The sequence below is a fragment of the Xenopus tropicalis genome, chromosome 4 (genome assembly GCF_000004195.4).
Source record: "Xenopus tropicalis strain Nigerian chromosome 4, UCB_Xtro_10.0, whole genome shotgun sequence".
Classification (NCBI taxonomy): Eukaryota; Metazoa; Chordata; class Amphibia; order Anura; family Pipidae; genus Xenopus; species Xenopus tropicalis.
The window spans coordinates 86,494,762-86,514,015 of NC_030680.2; the positions used below are offsets into that span (position 1 = coordinate 86,494,762).

General features: G+C 36.8%; 1 protein-coding gene across 1 annotated transcript in view; it reads right to left on the reverse strand.

The window, feature by feature from the left end:
• fggy (FGGY carbohydrate kinase domain containing) overlaps window positions 1–19,254 on the reverse strand; it is a 128,726-nt gene that overhangs the window by 37,872 nt on the left and 71,600 nt on the right. The window contains 4 exon segments of the mRNA NM_001126804.1: window positions 6,083–6,144; window positions 7,848–7,955; window positions 16,012–16,115; window positions 19,117–19,245. Coding sequence (NP_001120276.1) covers window positions 6,083–6,144; window positions 7,848–7,955; window positions 16,012–16,115; window positions 19,117–19,245 — 403 coding nt within the window.

Genomic DNA, 19,254 nt, shown 5'->3' on the forward strand with positions numbered 1-19,254 from the left:
CCTTCCCATCTTCCCCAATCCCCTTCATGATGTCCTGGCTTTGCCCCCTTTGTCATCACTCTGCATCTTCTACATCACAAACTGCCTCTTTTGTTTCCACCCCCTGCTCTGATGGCTAGTAAATTTACTCTAAAAAGGTGGCAACCCTACCTCTGTGAAGTGAAGTGTACCTCTAAGTCTAGTGTAAGTGCAAACTGGTCTGGATGGGTTTGATATTGCTATTTGTGCTTTCTCAATAATCAAAAATGTACTTTACCTTTGTTTGGTACACTTTTTTTTGTACGAATTGGAATTTTTAATTGAACTGTAGAAATAAAATGTAAAAAGTTTAAAACCCACAAAAAATGTAAATTGAAGGCCCTTTGCAGATGGCTTTAGAATACCACAGTGTGCCATCCACAGGCTTATTATTAAAATCCTCAGACACATGCCTGTACTCTGAACACAAATCTGGGTTTATTTGAACACATTACAAACTACTGTAGGTTATAATTATCCTTATTTCTATTGCACTGACATGTCCCTACAGAGATTATTCATCACTCAAATTATTCCCTGCCCCAGTGGAATTTACCATTTAAATTCCCTTATATCTAATGCGTTTCATAGAAGCTCAGGGAGTGCTAAGTTTCAGTGAAACGCGTAAGACATTTTGCACGGCATTGGTGATGTGATGCCACATTTTATCCTCAATAAAGTGTTTTTTTCCAGAAAAGATATCCAGGGTGGTGAACGAGCACCATCACCCACCCAGACCTAGGAAAAATTAAAATATACAAATACTATGCTTCGGCAGTGTTAACCACTGAGCCACCCATAGATGCTACCACATGTCAAAAAGTATTCCAAACAGAAGACTCCAAGGATATTCACTTAAAACATAGGCCTACGATTAAGTGCGCATGCACACGAAACGTGTCAGGCGTGGATTAATAAAGACCATAAATAAATAATAAAGAATAAAGAATAAAGTGAATATCCTTGTCGTCCGGTGCGCTTGGAGTCTTCTGTTTGGAATATGTTATACCTTCCCTGGCTACAGGCTTTGAGCACCCGGACCATACTCGGACATCGATGAGCTTTCTTGATTTGAGCTGAATCTGACTGTGCAGGGTTTTCCTTTTCACATTACTTACTTGGTGCAAATTGATAAAATTATCCCAGCATTAATAACTGTATTGAGTGTATTTACTAATTTACTTTTTGTATATACTTGGTGCTTCCTTATTTTCGAATTTTGGCACATGTCAAAAAGGATGCACATCAAATCAACTAGGTGTATGGCTGATTACTGGTTAATTGTAGCTCAGAATCCACTACAATTTATTATATCATCTATGTTGATTACTAATCAGTCATCCAGCAGGTGGATTTCATGTGTTTTATTTAAAATGGATTGATGTTAGTAAGCAGCCATGTACTGTGTATATTTTTTTTATGTGCCTGGTATAATGTTTTAACATGGCTGTGATATAATAAATTCACATTTCACAAGGCTAGACAGTATTTCATTCAATTATATAATGCAGATAATGCAGAATGAACTGGGTTTTGAGCAGTCACTTGGCATATGAATTTTATATATGTCCAGTTTTAAGGTTTAAGGGCAAGGTGGAAACCATTAATTAATATCAGCACAACCCTCAAATAAACCCTGCACACCAGAAAAAATATTTCAGGGAGGTACTATAGTTAAAAAGACATTTTTATTTATCAGGTCATTATGTAGCAACAATATTGTATTTTAAACAAACATCATAATATCCATCAATAAACAAAGCAAAACATACCACCCAGTGAAAAAACTGAAAAAAAGATATGAAGGCAGATACTCTGGATGAAAGAATACCCCAACGTTTCAGCTCAAACACCTTTGTCAAGGGAGCTCTAGTGTCCATAGTGTAGTAGACAGTTTTTAAACCTTGTATGGTGCCAAAAATTACTGCGCGAGCGTGTTCTCTCCTTTGCTTGGATACCGTAATGTCACTTCCGCATACATCACTTTCACGAACATAGCAACCAGCTTTCCTAGATGTAGCTAAGCAACATTATAAATAATATATGCGTGTATGCGCATAAGGTGCGTGCGCATTTACATGTATGTATGGCGTGCACGATTGCGCATATGTGCATGCGTGCGCAATCACGCATATGCATAGTGTGTAGGACGCAACATCACGGAAGTGTATTGATTGTGGTGTGTGAATGTGAGTAGGGTCGTAGAATGGAATCTGCACTGAGGCAGGGCCTAATGTGGATGATAAATCATCTCTATAAAGTGATGGCAATATGAAAAAAGGAAAGAATAACATTGTGACCTAGCCTAATCCATTCCATCTTCTTATTTTAATTCACTTTAACATTTGAATACCATCTTTGGAAAACCCTAGTGTTTATTTCTGCAATCCATAATGATGCTTTAGTCCATATTATTATTAATCAAAATTCTGCCTTGGCAGCTACTGGATACCCAATAAGTACCTCCTATTATAATGAAAGGTTTGTAGAAAAAGTAGTATTGTAAATACTCATTTTATAATTGGGGATAGTAAAAAGCAGAGAAACAAATAGATGGTATTTTCAGGCCCCCCATAATTATTATGGCCCTGGTTTAAAGGGAATGCAGATTGCAATAAAGAGTTTTTGGACTGTACATTTGTACAGGTCTTATGGAATCTCATTTCAAACAAGTCTTTTAAACAGCTCTATAAAATCTCAATAACAACTGACCGACCACTGTCTAATTTAAAGCAAAATTCTAATATTCATTTAGCTGAACATATACATGAAGCCACACACTAATGAAATCCCTTAAGGAATCTGGCATATGCTCACCACGTTGACTTCTGACCTCCCAGCAGCTGTATATTTATTCTTTGAATTCAGCCATTTAGCTACATGTTTTTTCAATTATAATTTAACATGTGCACCCTGCTAAAGTATATCACTCAGAATGAACTACACTTGGAAGGCATTAAAATAATTAATTCACATCACTAGTCACATAATTTTAAACTTTATGCCTGCTTGGAATGGAGTTGTGGTAATTTGAAACGTTAAACAATTGGTTTTTTTTTATATTTTTTTCCCTAAAGCACTTCTTTCAGCTTCCCTATAATCACTTATTTATGCAAACATATTTATTCATTATACTGTATATCCAACGAAGTGGAACTGCACAGCATAATAGAATATTGACAGTTTATATTACTTAAATAAATAATACAGGGTCTGTTTACCAAGTTACACTAAGGGGCTGATTTACTAAGACACGAATTCGAATTGGAAAAATTCCGATTAGAAAACGAACATTTTGCGACTTTTTCGTATTTTTTGCGATTTTTTTCGGCGCCTTTACGGCTTTTCGGAAATTGTCGCGACTTTTTCGTTACCAATATGATTTTCGCGAAAAAACACGAGTTTTTCGTAGCCATTACGATTCGCTCGTATCTTGTCGCGACTTTTTCGTATTGAGCGCTCGTAAGCGGCGGGCGAAACTTTCAGACTTAGCATGATTTTGGAAGCCTCCCATAGGACTCAATGGCACCCTGCAGCTCCAACCTGGCCCAAGGAAAGTCACCATACTGAAGCTTGAATGAATCCGAACGCTACGAAAAAATCGCAACATTTTGCGCAACTTTCGGAATGGCTACGAAAAAGGCGCGACTTTTCGCGCAAGTTTTAACGCTACGAAAAAATCGCCAGATTTTGCGCAACATTTGGAATGGCAACGAAAAAGTTGCGATAATTTTCTGAAAAAATCGCCAAATACCGATCATTACGAAAAAAACGCAATCGGGCGCATTCGGCCGGTTCGTGAGTATGTAAATGGGCCCCTAAATGTAATGCTCCAGGTGTATATATATATATATATATATATATATATATATACTGTATATGGGAGCCTTAGTTATTTATCTCAAGGACAAAGCAGAGATGGGCCATACACAGAAAAGTTCAGTAGGCTGAAAAGGGTCAGTAAATACATTTTCCAGTCTCAAAGTAACAGTACAATCTTGACATGATACATGTGAGACATTACTTTAATGCATCTTTGTTAAATAGTTTATGTTTGAATTCACTCATCCTATCAGTTTGGCAATGGGCCAGTGAGATGCAAAGCCACCATGTCCTGTGTTCCATGTCCATGTTTTTCCTCTTATTTTTTGCAGTCTGAGAGGTGCACAATGCCAGGATAACAGAGGAAGTACCTATTAACAACCTGCTTTTAGGAGTAAAATGGTCCTCCAAGGACTGTATAATGTAAATTGTTACTATACAGAAAAATTGTTACTTCATACAAAATCTGCATAATAAATTAATAGTTTAAAACAAAACAAGTGCTGCAATTTCCACAAAGCACAAAACTGCAGTCAGCTACATGTTAAGACCACACTGAATACCTATTCAAACTGACCTGTAAAAGAAATTACATTTATTTCATGTGAATTATCACCACATCAAAAATGGAATGCCAGAAATATCAGGGTATATGAATCCGTAAAGGAGAAGGAAAGGCTAATAAAGAGTTAATCTCAAGCAGCAGGCATACCTTCAGTTCTCTCAATAGTGCCCTTAAGTCTCCCCATATTTCTCCCGTTTAGATGATCAGAAGCCAAACAGGAAGAAAAAACACTGAGCTGTGTAAAGAAAGTTCCCATAATGCCTCACTCCTGCACAGACATGCAGACCAAGTGAACATGCTCAGTTAGTAAGACTTTGGGGCCGATTCATTAAAACACAAGTTCGAATCCCGAATGGGAAAAATTCGGATTGGATACGATAATTACGATAAAGAACGTTTCCGAATTTTTCGCGCAAGCGTACGAAAAAGTTGCGCAAGCGGGAAAAAAACAACGAAAATACGCTTGGAGCGTTCGAGTCTTAATAAATCTTCCTCTATGAGTCAGCTACCTGCTGATTGGCTCAGATCCACATTCCTAAGGGGGGGGGAGTGAGTTCTTAGCATTCTTGAGGGAGGGGGGAGCAGGACAGAGCAGAGAACAGAAAGCTGTGTTTCTCTGGCACAGAAATTACAGACACAACTAATCTTTTCACAGAGAAGTCAGTGCAGCGTTTCTGTGAGTGCTTATGGCTGTATTTACATAGACCTTTCTGATAAAGCTTACTTAGTTTTTACCTTTCCTTCTCCTTTAAAGATCCTTAGTCACAGCATTACAGACCTTGTTTTCATTCTTTTGAGTTTTCTTTTATAACCTTACCTTCCTGGCCAAGTGTCAGGGGCAAATTTATAAACATACATTGTAACGTAAATATCAATGCTGCCTAAATATAGGATAAACTGGTATAGAAAAATACATTTTGTAAAAATGTTCATATCTTATTCAGGATGAGTAACTTTTATGGTTTCTACACAAGGTTACTTACATTAATTCTTATACAATGTTGTACTTGTGGCTTCACATCCTCTACAGTATAAATATACCACTTTTCAACCAGTGAACAGTGGCATAAAAATCAGCAAAGAAAACTGTATTTGTTCGCTGCTCGTGTTTACACTGTCATTACAAATATGTACGTAAGCTTTCAAAAGGTGGTGGTATGGCATCTATACCAACACCCTACTAAATATATATGCATTTACCCCTTAAACACATTAATGCTGGTTAAATGAACAAAGGTCCCGCTGTACCTAGAACTGCCAAACCAAAATCACAGTATAGCGATTCAAACTTCCATTGGCCAAATGACAAGGCTGATTTTAGAGATTTTCAAAATGTGAACCAGGCAGGCAGAGATACAGTGCTTAGCTTTTGTGGATTTTATAATTGCCTTAGGCAGAATACTTTGTGGTGCCATGCGAAATACAATCTTTTTTTCTTTTTTTTTTCTTTTGTTTTGATTTCCTTATAGCTTTGATCTCTGTTCCATATTATCTGAATCTATTCACAAGCTTTCAGTGAGTAGCAGACAAAGGTGATTAGCACCAAGGACATCTTGGCAGATCTTTCTTCTTTAGCTGCAGATGTACGAGCATTTCTGCCTTTTTATCATTACAGTAATGGCAAATTAAAACAGCTTCCAGTAGGCAAGAGGATAGGAAGGAAAAATAAGTACTGACCTGGCCTTAGACTCAGTTTCTAATTCCATAAATGCGCTGTGGCCACGTACAACATGATCAATCTTAAAGAAAAGGCAAATGAAATAGATTAAAATGACTTGCACTGCTGCATATGAATGGCCTGTTTATTCAACAGGATGCAAGCAACAATTCCATTGTAGAGACATTCTATGCTATATAAGCAGAAACCATAACTATTGTTAATCATTCTACTAAAACCACATCTGCAACAATTACAAAACAACTGGGACTTAAATAGGGTGCAGAGAGTATGCCTAAGCCCTGAACATCTAGAAAGAACATAGCTATAGTCTTAACTGACTATACAAGATCTATGAGATTATTCAGTGTATTAATCTTTTTTTTTTCTGGATTGTCATTCCCCTTTCTATAGATGTGTGCATATTGCTATTCATTTTACTGCTAGGTTTTCAGTGTTCGAAGTCAGGCTATTAGGGTTAGGTGCTGTTCATTTTCCAGGAGGGTTTTAGGGAAGGCGCAAAAGCTTGCTGTATGATTTGGCAATGGCATTTTTAATTGCCGTTGTACTTGTTCAGGGAGCACTGCAGCATTCATAAAGTACTTCAATGTGGGCTCTAGTAAGAATGGTATAGTCTACAGATGTAGCTCACATTAAAGAAATGTGTGAAGTTTAATTTTATCTTATTAGGTATAATTCATTTCATTATACCACTTAAGGTATAATTTAAACATCCAGTAGCATATTAAAATGTAAGTGCAAACTGCTGCACTAATGGGACATTACACTAAGGAGTTCTACAAAACAATACATGTGTTGCATGGCTTTTTTTCTTGATAAAATATTGATACTGTAAAGTCTATAAAGGGGACATTTATCAAAAATTGTGTCAAAATACTTTTACTGAAACCTCAAATAGTTGGGAAGTTTTTCAGCCTCATTGAAAATGAATGGAATAATGTGATTCTTGCTTGTGTAAGAAGTTTTTTTTTCTATTAAAGGAAAAGGAAAGGCAAAGTCACTTGGGGGTGCCAAAATGTTAGGCACCCCCAGGTGACTTAAATCACTTACCTTCTACCCCAGGCTGGTGCCCCTGTTAGGAGAGAACAGCACCAGCCCGGGGTAGCTGCAGCACTTCCTCCTTCGCGTGCGCGCGCATATGCAGTAGAGTGAAAAAGCCGAACTTTAGCAGAGAAGTCAGCTTTTCACTCTACTGCGCATGCGCAGGTCGTGGGGTCCCGGCAAAACAAAGCAGGAAGAGGAAGCGCTCGCTACAGGTACCCCGGGCTGGTGCTGTTTTCTCCTAACAGGGGCACCAGCCCGGGGTACAAGGTAAGCGATTAAAGTCACTTGGCGGTGCCTAACATTTTAGCACCCCCAAGTGACTTAGCCTTTCTTTGTCCTTTAAAACATGCATCTGCAAATATTCTGCCTCACTTTTTTCTTAAATAAGGTAATGCTAAGGTAAAAGCAATCACGTAAAAAAAAAGTTGCACATATTGTTGAAATTTGGCCAGTGGAGAGCACATTTCTCTGAAATCTGTGGATGAATTTACTGATATGAATAAATATAAATATGCGTCTAATTAAGATGCCCATACACAGACAGACATTTGACATTTGTCAATTTTAGATAGAAGCCTCTTGATCATGTCTGAACCCAAATAGTTCCCTTACTTGATGGATATGCAGTATGGCCAAACTGGCAAATATTTGCTTGTTTATAGACTAGTTACTGAATTGGTACACCTTGCAAGTAGAAATGGCAAATTATAAAATGCTTACCAGTTTCCCAGTAGCACTCTGACCACCCTCATTCAGCCAGAGACCTGGAATCATAGCAGAGTAGTATGGTCCCCAAACTCCAGATACAAAGATTGGCTTCTCGCTGATCTGAAAGAATGACAGATAGTGATGAGCGAATCTGTCCTGTTTTGCTTTACAGAAATTTGCAAAACTGCAAAAAAATAAGAAAACAGCAGAAAATTTTTGAAACGTGGCTACCGCGACCGTAAATTTTTATTGCTCTGCAAATTTTTTGACACTCCAAATTTTCACAGCACTTTCGCAAAAACATTTTCCAATGGCAACATGTGCAATTTCGTGGCCAATCCATGCCTAGCAAAAAAAAAATGATCATCACTAATAACAGTAAAGGCCGTGACACACAGGGAGATTAGTTGCGCCACAACAAATCTCCATTGTCGTGGGCAACTAATCTCCCCGCAATGCCATCCCACTGGCTAGAATGTAAATCGCCCATGGGATGGCATACACAGCGCCGCGATTTGCCGAAGTCGCCGAAGTTTCCTCTCGAGGCAACTTCCTCCACTTCGGCAAATCGCGGCTCCACGTATGCCATCCCACCGGTATGAAGGTCCAAATTATGGAAAGATCCCTTATCCGGAAAACCCCAGGTCCCGAGCATTCTGAATAATAGGTCCTATTTGTTAACTGTATTTTGTGTGTTTTCTGCAATTTCTATATAGCAAATCACTTGTATATCTTACTACATGCTATAGTTTTTTATGCGATTATTATAACATGATTGCATATTTCTGTTGTGTTTCTTAGGGAGTTCTCTCCGTGAATCAGTTGTTTTGGCAGATACATTAGAAAGCTTCAAAAAGGGGTTGGATGAATTTGTAGCAAGTGAGGAAATACAGGGTTATTGCAAATAGCTTTTAGTGCAAATTGACTGATCTGGTTGCCATCTTGGAGCCACAATGGAATTTTTCCCCCCTGAGGCAAATTGGAGAGGCTTCAGGGTTTTTTACTTCTACTTTTTACTATCAGTTAGGCAAGTTTTATATAGACATAAAAGGTTGAATTTGATGGACATGTGTCTTTTTTCACATGTCAAAAATGCATGGTTATGTTTTTTGGTAGAAATAACAAATGTTATACACTAAATGGTAGTGTGTATTCTGTGCTAGGAGTAAGAGGGGAAAGCAAGTTTTGAAACAGTGGCATTCTGTGTGTGGAACCTCTAACTATTTATAATTCCATATACATGAAATATATGAAATATATAAAATTGTGGGGATGTTGGGGGTTGTGTGAAAAACAGGGCATTGTATCCAAGTTTAAGTCAAAAAATGAATAATTATTAGGCTTCTTTGTTAAAAAACAGAAGGGCCATAATAGGAACTGGCAGGTGTGTGTTATTGTAACATCTCTGACCCCTAATCCCAAGCGCCATATTGTTTCGATACCCTGTAACTGGGACTTCTGTTATACTGTATGTAATGTTTGTTCCTTGAAATAAGTACTGCTAAGTTCTTATTTTCTAATACATTTAAAGAAATCTTGGAATCCAAAATAAGAAATAATGTATTTTTTATTATGGTATTTTGCCAAAAGTTTTGTGTGGTATCTGCAATAAGAACTAAAGCAGTACGCTTAGTCAAAGCCACGTGCTTAGCAGGAATAACATTCAGCAATCCTAATGTGTCCACTGACCTTTTCCAGTTACAATATCTGACTCACTGCTGGACAGAAAGGATCAATCTCAAGCTGTGCGAGAACCTAAATGAGGGTTTCATTTCATACAGTAACCATTCAATTTCAGCATATCAATTAGCTTGGAATCCTGTGTTAGGTCTCAGGTTCTCTCTAAAAACACGTTGTACAGTATATATATCTTTTAAAAGCAGACAATTATTCAGTTACAGCGATATCCTTGCAATAAACTGTATAACTTTGGAATCCATCTCTTTTGAAGATGCTGACATGAATTGTTAGGTGTACCTTTCCTTATTTATTAGCAGTTTAAATTTCCACGTAACTGTTTATTTGCCTTAAAAAAGAAGTAACCCAATACTTGCACGTGGGTTTTCTTTACTTAGAGGCAAAGTGACTGTAAACATTCAAAAGCCCCTTTTAACTGATGTCAAAAGGTAATTTTTGTGAAAAGTTCATATCTGAGCATTTAGGAGTCTAAAAAACAGAGAACATTGACAATGTAAATTGAAATATTGCATTAAAATGACCTTTGAAATGTATGCTTCTCTGCTTTCTTCACTTAAAAACGAACCTGTTTTGAGGTGCGGAAAAGCACTCAGCATGTCAGATACGTGTTATCCTGTTAGTTGGGCAAACATAGCTAATGTATTCCCACTTATAATATAAAGACCTTATGGACAACCTTGTGGTCCTCTCAGTTTACTTTCCACTCATGTTCTCCTGCTACTTTTGTCCCCTCTTGTCACCTGAGTGGTTATCAATGGCACACAGAAGAGCTGGTAAAGATATCCAGAGAGGTGCTATCTACTCCAATAAATGCTTGACGTTGGAACACCATAGGTATTTTGCTACCCCTTGGCAAAGTTGCTAAAATAATGAAATAAGGTGTTTTTTGTGACATTTTCCAACACTTTTCAATTTTGGCCAAAACTTTTGGAAGCTTTCTAAAAAGGTAATTCCAATAGTTAATTTCAGTAGTTACTTCCAACTGTAAACTACATATGCTGAAATTGGTACTTATCTATAAATAATAATAAAACGATTTAGTGCAAATGCTGCAAACTTGGATAACTATTATCACAAAAAAACTGTTCTTATTCCTAACTAATCAATAATATAAACAATCAGTATTTACTTATTTAATCAATGTTTTTGTACCCTTTAGTACTGCACACTTGCTTTCTGTTGTACAAGAACTGAGTCAGTTTCTCAGACTTAATTATCCAATCAAGTTTATAACAGCGCCAACTAAATAAATGTTAATTATCATTGTACCTGAAAGCAGTTTGACTGTTTCACATGCAGTAAACAGGCACCTATCCAGTATGGCAAACCTTGGTATGGGATTTTATTTCAAATACTTCCCACGAAGGATCTTTGCAAACACAAGACTCACAACCAACACCCCCCTTCCTGTTTATTGTTTCTTAAATTCCTCCTGACAGTTGGCTGTTTTCATTTGCCAAAACCACAACAAAGAGAGCCTGAGGTTTTTCACATGGAGCATTCACTCTCTGCAATTCTCCAGAAATCACACAAAGGTGGTTTTGTTGCTGCCTAACTGGAGTTTTGTGTACCTGAAATGTAAAAGTATTTTAATGCCAGCCTGACCACATAGGCTTCCCATGCCCTGCATTCAGTTTGAAATGCTCATGTTCTTTTTAGGAAAACAACTGAATACATTACTTTAAAAAAAATTAAATATATGTTACTAATAATAACAAAGAGTCAGCATATTCCACAAAGCTGCACAACAGACTTCATACACATACAGACCGATACAAGGGGTAAAGGGGCCATGCTCATTAGAGCGTACAATTTAAAAGAAGGATGAGATGCAAGGCATGATACATTTAATATTTGTTTTATTTAAAAGAGTGCATACCAGTTCATAAGGCCTTCATGTGGCTATAAGAAATTGTGATATTGACAAAGCCAGGAAAATATTTAGGTTACAATATCATGTCGTCATACAGCTTTAACTCATCAACAAGCACAAACCCATCACAACATATCTGTTCCATGAATAGAATGCTCAACACTACGACAGAGGATTGCTTTCATTTGAACCAGTGGCCCTAGCTCAAACCATGAGAAACCAAATAAACCACTATTCCTCCCCCACTTAACTTTTCCAGTTGGCATTTCACATTCAAGCAGTTTGTATTCTCATAGTACCTGCCAAGCTCAGACTTTTTTTGACTGACTGCCATCTTTTTGTACCTTGGAGACTATCTGAGCTTCCTAAGATTCTAGAAAGAAAAGAATTCATCACAGTGCATTAGTAGTAAAAATAGGTAAAATCAGCCCTCAAAGACACGTGTGCTTCTTTGTGTAGTGATTTCTCCAAACTGGAGAAGTGTGTGCAGATACAATGCAAATTTACTATGGCTATACTATGCCAAAACATTTCCATGTTGTAAAATATAAGGATGGTTTTAAGACTTCTGATATCCATCTATTTCAAGCAGAAGGGACATTATCAATTACAATGAATCATGTTGCATAAATGACATAACTAAGGAGCACTGAGAAGCATTTATAAGTATATGTAGTATTATACATGTTATTCATGGTAGCTCTGTAGTATAAGTAGATATGAATTTTTAACAGGGAACATGGATGATGAATGATGGTTGCTTTTAGGCTAGCAGCTGTAAGACAGACCCTCTAGGAGTGGAAAGCAATCACTCTCTATTATGTTACTTATTATCAGTCCAGCATAGAAGTAAAAGCACACCAGGCAAGTAATACCTCTTTTTCATAAAACTCTAAAATAGCTAACATATTTATGAAGCTAAATGATGATTGATAGTTTCACTTCCCTGGAGGTTTTGCTTTAGCTGCCAACTGTGTGTTAGCATCTAATGTTTCTTTCAATTTTCCATTTGTCCTTGTTGAGTGGACTTGTCGGTTTTCCAGTCCTGACTTCATATAATGTAGAAGTGTGAAGAATGTCTATATGATTTACTAAAATCTGAGTCCAATTAAAAAAAGAAAACAGGAAATTGCATCTAAAGTTGTTAAGGACACTTCAGTATAGTCCGTGTAAAAGTCTGTTCTGCATTAACTTGATTTCTTTATCAAGACATTTTATGGCAGTAAAAGAACGGATTATATTACTCTTACTGGTAGCCAACCCACAACTTAGTATTAGCTTTGCACAAAATGAATTATTTCCCATACATCACATTTGGGATAAGTGCACAATCAAACTTTTTGGCTGTAGAAAAGTTGGTTTAGTCCAAAGCAAATACCTTCACCTGCAACATATGCCACCCAGCTTAGGGTATTGCCATCTGATTTAGGCTGCTAGTACTTCCCAATGCTTTAATCAATGCACCAGAGGCCACTCCTTTAGATTGGAGGAACGGAGCTTCCATTTGAAGCGGCGTAGGTGGTTTTTCACAGTGAGGGCAGTGAGTTTGTGGAATGCCCTTCCTAGTGATGTTGTAATGGCAGATTATGTTAACATGGCTGTTGCCCCTGTTAAGAGAGAACCGCACCAGCCCAGGGTAGCTGTGAGCGATTCCTGCTTCCGCGTTGGCGCGCTTGATCATGCGCAGTAGAGTGAAAAGTCGAACTTTAACAACAAAGTCGGCTTTTCACTCTAATGCGCATGTGCCGGCCCAAGGATTTGCCGTCAGAAGACATACAGAAGAAGGAAGCACTCGCTACAGGTACCACGGGCTGGTGCGATTTTCTCCTAACAGGGGCACCAGCCCAGGGTACAAGGTAAGAGATTAAAGTCACTTGGGGGTGCCTAACATTTTGGCCTTTCCTTCTCCTTTAAGAAGGGCCTGGATGAGTTCTTGAACATGCATAATATCCAAGGCTATTGTGATACTGATACTTATATCTACAGTTAATATTAATGTTTGATTATATAGTTTATGTATGTGAGTGTATAGATTGGTAAGTATAGGTTTGTGTGTGCTGGGTTTACTAGGAAGGGTTGAATTTGATGGACTCTTTTTTCAACCCTATGTAACATGTAACTACTGTTTGTTAATCAAATATAAGTGATTGTTGTGCTTTTTTTTTACAATGTTATATATTTTTAGCTATCAAGATATTTAATTTCCAAGACAATGTCCTGCTCCTGTCTCGATCAGATACTTCTTACTTCTTATTGGCCAATGTAAAATTTGTTTGGACTTTCATAATTGTGGACTGAAAATGTTATCAACTTTTGTCTGCCAAGCCTCTCTTTGAAAGTTTTGGATTTTTTAGGATTTTCTTACACCTTAATTGTGTGAACATTTTGTGTATTATGATGAATGGAAGATTATCTCCGCTGAAACGCTGATACATTGGTGATCATAATAAGGAGGGTTCCCTGTCTGCATAATTTTTATGTGTCTGTGTGGTTCATTATAATATTTTCCTTGCCCCCTATAATTATGCCATCAATGCCAACCATTTGTGAGGTTTAACCTTAGCAATGCAATTTGCAGGTAAAATTAGCCCCAAATCAAATGAAAACGCGTGTAGGAAGAATCAGCTCATAGATGACTTTGATGAAGTTTTCCAGGTATAATATCACAGTGAAAGACGTATTAATAAGAGCAAAGAATGTGGAAACATTGAATGTTTACAGAGGCTGTTTTTCTGCATGCATGTACTTTATTGAATGAGGTATGCAGAAGAGTCACTGATTATTGAGTCCGTCATTGAATTTATGATTTACATTACTTACATGTTGATTGACTGTGGGTTATGTTACAGTTAAATGAAGCCACATCAAATATTACGTGGAGAAACACATAGAAAACGTGGATGTGTTTTCTGTATGACATGATAAATAATGAGATTACTCATTACTGATTTGTAAAATACTAGTAATTACAATTAGCAGAGGACTAAAACTGACACGCTTATGAGTTTGGTTCATGTCTACAGGGTCTCCAGAACAGAAGTGCCATTCTTCTACTTGCAGTAAAAAAAAGTAAGTTAAATAATTTAAACTGAAAAGAAATTAGTAGGTAATATGATATATGCCATACTGCATGGAACACAATGTGATGTGTTTGGAAAATGCTGTAATAAATTGTGCATATGAAGATGGACCAAAGCACCAGCAGGTGTTTAAACAAAACTAAAGACCAATTAGGTTGGGAAAATGAAGCAATGAACAATTTGCTCCAGGCCTGCTAACCATTAGCAACATATCACATTTTGCTTTCAAACAGTAGGCTGATATAATATCTGCTGATTGGGTTCTGTGGGTTACTAGAAGTGAGGAGAACAATTATTTACAAAAACGACGGTCGAGCACTGACACCACTAAACTGTAATGGATGTGTAAACGAGATCTTGATGTAAAGCTACACAGAGTGCTCAACTGAGCATTTTTGCAGTCTACATTAATTTTTTGTAATTTTTTGTTTTATTTATTACTAAATAAACTATTACAATAACAATATTACTGGTTGGTCTTTGCTTCAGCTAAAGGTTTAATTAGTCAATTACAACAGAGAATAACAGGAGAATAAATCAGTGTAGTCATTTGCCTTTGTCATAGTCATTGTAGAAACTATTGTCATTTACTGGCTAATGTCACTTCCTATTTCAATCATTTCCCACAGCCTTGATTCCAATCATTGAGACTTCATTGAGGCTGGCATTTTGCTGCTCCCTTGACTGTCATTATTTTATGGGTGTATATGGACCACTCATTTTCTGTACAAATATAATTGGTCCTACGTTTGAGTTGTATAGCTGAACACTTCTCATAAAATCAGAAATTGTGCAACATAATTTAAGTGGTTCTTGACCATGGTCCTTATTTTTCCCCGTTGTGAATAGCTTTGATTAGAGCAGTGAGGCTCTAAATCAGAAACCTCAAAGGATCTCAATGAATACTATTTTGCATATTATTGTCAGAGAGATACAATTCTAACAATATTCTGTTCCAATGGTCTCATCATTTATGCATACTAATGAATAACAAAAGCATGACAACATGTATACATACTGTAACATTAACAAGCTGCAAGCTTTAGGTCTTAACAAATTGCAACTAAATACTATACTAATAATTATGTACAGGCAACTTTAATGTTTATGATTTAAATAAGTCCACCAGGTATTAAAGAAATACTGCTTCCATCATCCAGAAATATGCAGTTAAGCTTAAGGCTGTAGGTTGATGGAGTCATATTGCTTATAAAAATTTATTTTTGCATTTTTTTCCCTTTTGCCTCTGAGTTGTGTGATTGCATTAAAATATGTTGAGTCTAGTGCCTTTACATTTTCATGAAATATTCCTGAGTTGCAATGTTACAACTATATAATTTCAAAAGTATCAAATTAAAATTCACACTACATGTATAATAAGTAATAATATACCACAATGTTTTCAGAATGTACTTCTGATTTATTGGTCCAAAATGCATAACAAATGTAATAAGATATAAAAAAAATACATACAGGATTTGTTTAGTGGAAGCAGTAATGAATATTATGTCCAATGAACACCTACCCCCATATGACATGAAGATGTTCCACAGATCAAAGCTAACCTGGATGTGATTGGATGATGTTTGCCTTGTAGGCCATATTCCTTCAGACTGGCTCCAATTACACCTTTGATTAAAAAAAAAATAACAATAACCCTTAAAACTAGATAACAAAAAAAAAGAAATCAGTTAATGTCATGAAGTATTGTTCCAAAGTAGGCACTATCCCACAAAACATGTTAAATATCATTTTTGAGTTCAGGCTGTACATATTGATATTCAGGCATTACCAAGATTGTAAGTGGCGTAACCTGTTATTATTAATGAAGTATTTCACTTAAAAATACATGGCAAAATGATGCCATGATGCAATACTATAAAGCTGCTGTGATATTGCGGGTATGCTTATTATCAATATGGAGCATGCAGCTACTATATTGGGCTTATTTATAAACACAAGTTTACACAAAATTGCAAAACAGAGCGAGTAATGAGGTTTTTTTTAGAAAGGTGTCCATTCATGCTGCTTTAGGCTTATGCCAGACGAGGCGTAGGGTGGATATTTTCGGCAAGCGGAAAAGTGCTTGCTGAAAATTCCGCCCTACGCCTTCTACGTGTGAGATACGCTCGGGTGCAGGCACATGTAGCCGAAATACGCATAAAAACGTGAGAGAATGCAAAGTCTCACGTTTTTATGCGCATATCGGCTACATGTGGAGACGTAGGGCAGAATTTTCAGCAAGCGGAAAAGCGGAATATCCACCCTACGCCTCGTCTGGCATAAGCCTAAAGCAGCATGAATGGACACCTTTCTAAAAAACCTCATTACTCGCTCTGTTTTGCAATTTTGTGTAAACTTGTGTTTATAAATAAGCCTAATAATATAGTATGCCTCGTCTGCCATTAGCCTTAAAACTTACAAAAAGCACCAATGTGTCCTTGCAGCCTGCACTGATTACTGGCATTATGGTAAGTGTGGACCTTGTGGCAATTCCTGGTGCAAGGACTTGGACATAGACTTAAAGCATTCTGCGTTTTTAGTTTTGCCGGTGTCCTTGTAAATGAGCATTAAGCATTAACCAAGCAGGCCTAATTCTTTATTTGAATTAATGGGAAGATGTTGCAGCACGTTTAGGTACAACTGCAAAGCTATTATCACCAGGCAGGCTCTATGCTGTAATAATATATTCTGCCCTTACAATAGCAGATTTAGATTTAATGAGAACAGCTGTATAAGCATTGCCTTTTATAACCAGCAATTAATTTACAGAGCCAGTTGTTTAACAGCTGTGGTCAAAAATGCCTGATTAACTGCTACACATGCCTAAAATACAGCTGTAAGTAACCTCTTTATATGAACTATGGATCCAGTGTGTACCTGCAGCCACAGCTACAGCACTAGTTCTCGTCTTTATGTTATTGGAAAATGATTGTAATTTAGGCATTTCCTTAGGCTGTCATCGCCTTCTCAGGCAGAGCAGACCTCTAATGTTCTGCAGGTCCCAATGGATTTCATTTCCAAAAAGAAAGCCATAGTTTAAGCAAATTCCCATGTCCCTTTTAAATGCTTTGAGATTTTCATAAAAGGTGTCACATTTCACAATTCCAATCAGTTGTAAAGGAAAGAAGCAATAAGTTAAATATCTTTCATGTTACAATCTTGCTTACTAAGGTGCATGTTGCATTTGTATGTAACAGTAACATTGTGCTCCCAGAATACAGTATGGCACCTTTGCAATGCAACCTTTAAATAAAGCCAAGGATAGTGCCATAGCAACAATATAATCTATACATAAAAGGTGTACTGAAATAGAAACACCCAGTTATTCGATTTGATTGCATATAAATTGCTAAGAAAAAAACATTTTTATATTTGTAAATCTGGGGACATTTTTCTCTGCCACTCAGTGCCCACCCTCACTAATGCCAGTGCTAGAGTATCGAGAATTTGTTTTTAAAATAAGACCAATCATTATCTTTTTGGAATTGCTCTCACTGTGGTGCATAGAAAAGAGTAAGGATACAGGTATTTTCATATACAAGGTAAACTGTACTTAATGACACCTGCAGAGCTCGATTTTGCAACATATATTTCAAATTTGACAACTTGTGGTAAAGAGATAGGGAAAGAAAGATTTCATATAGATGACCTCTTTCCTTACGTAATAACTCAGTTGCATGCTAAAATTAATATTACAAAAAAAACCCAGGGCTACTATTATATTTTACAAATCAAGTATACATATATGTAAGCACAATCTAGTTCTGTCTATCAAATCTATCTATCTATCTACATATCTAATCTATCTATCTACATATCTACCTACATACCTATCTATATTTCTATCTATCATCTATCTAATTATCTGTCTGTCTATCAATCTATCTATCCACATATCTAATCTATCTATCTATCTGTCTATCTATCTATCTATCTATCTATCTATCTATCTATCTATCTATCTATCTATCTAACTCTCTGTCTATCTATCACAAGCCCAGAATGGAACTCAGAGAAGGAGAAGGGTACACCATGAAAGGGGAGCTGAGGACCTTTCATTATTATTAAATCTGGTTGTTTTCAAATACAAAATAAAGAAGTAATATGATATTACAGCTGTGGGATACAGATTTTGCATGCGGTTGCATGAGGATTGACTTATCTATAAAGACTTTTTAAAGGAGCATTTTTTTTAGACTTAGTCATGAAAAGCATCCATTTATGTTCCAACAAAAGTTCTGCAAGTCTTATACTTGTGAATATTCTAGTTTAAAACTATCCAACCTTTTCTACTATGACCACATGTTTTGAGGTTAGATGACAGCAATTATGCAATGAAATAACTGGAGCCCTTGACAAGGCAATCCCTTGAAGAGCTACATCTATCCCTGGGGCATACAGTTCGCAGTTGGTCAGAGTAAACATATTATAGGAGTCTGAGTGTTTATGATTTTCAAAAGACAAAACTAGTACATCCACTGAGAGACACTGGGGAAATTAGATAACTCCTGATTATTTATACCTAAATCATTCCCTGCATCCTTGCATGACTTACCTTTAGGGAATTAGTAGGAATGGAATACTTTTATTCTTATTTGTGTGATGTCTCTGTGGAGTATATACATACCTAACCCTCCTGCATGGGCATCAATGAGTGAAGCAGCCACTGCAAGTCCTTCTGGAAGGCCAAGGTCTTTGGCAGCTGCAGCAGTTAGACAATTCCCTATGGAAGCTCCTGGAGACATGACTTGATTTCCTGGGCAGA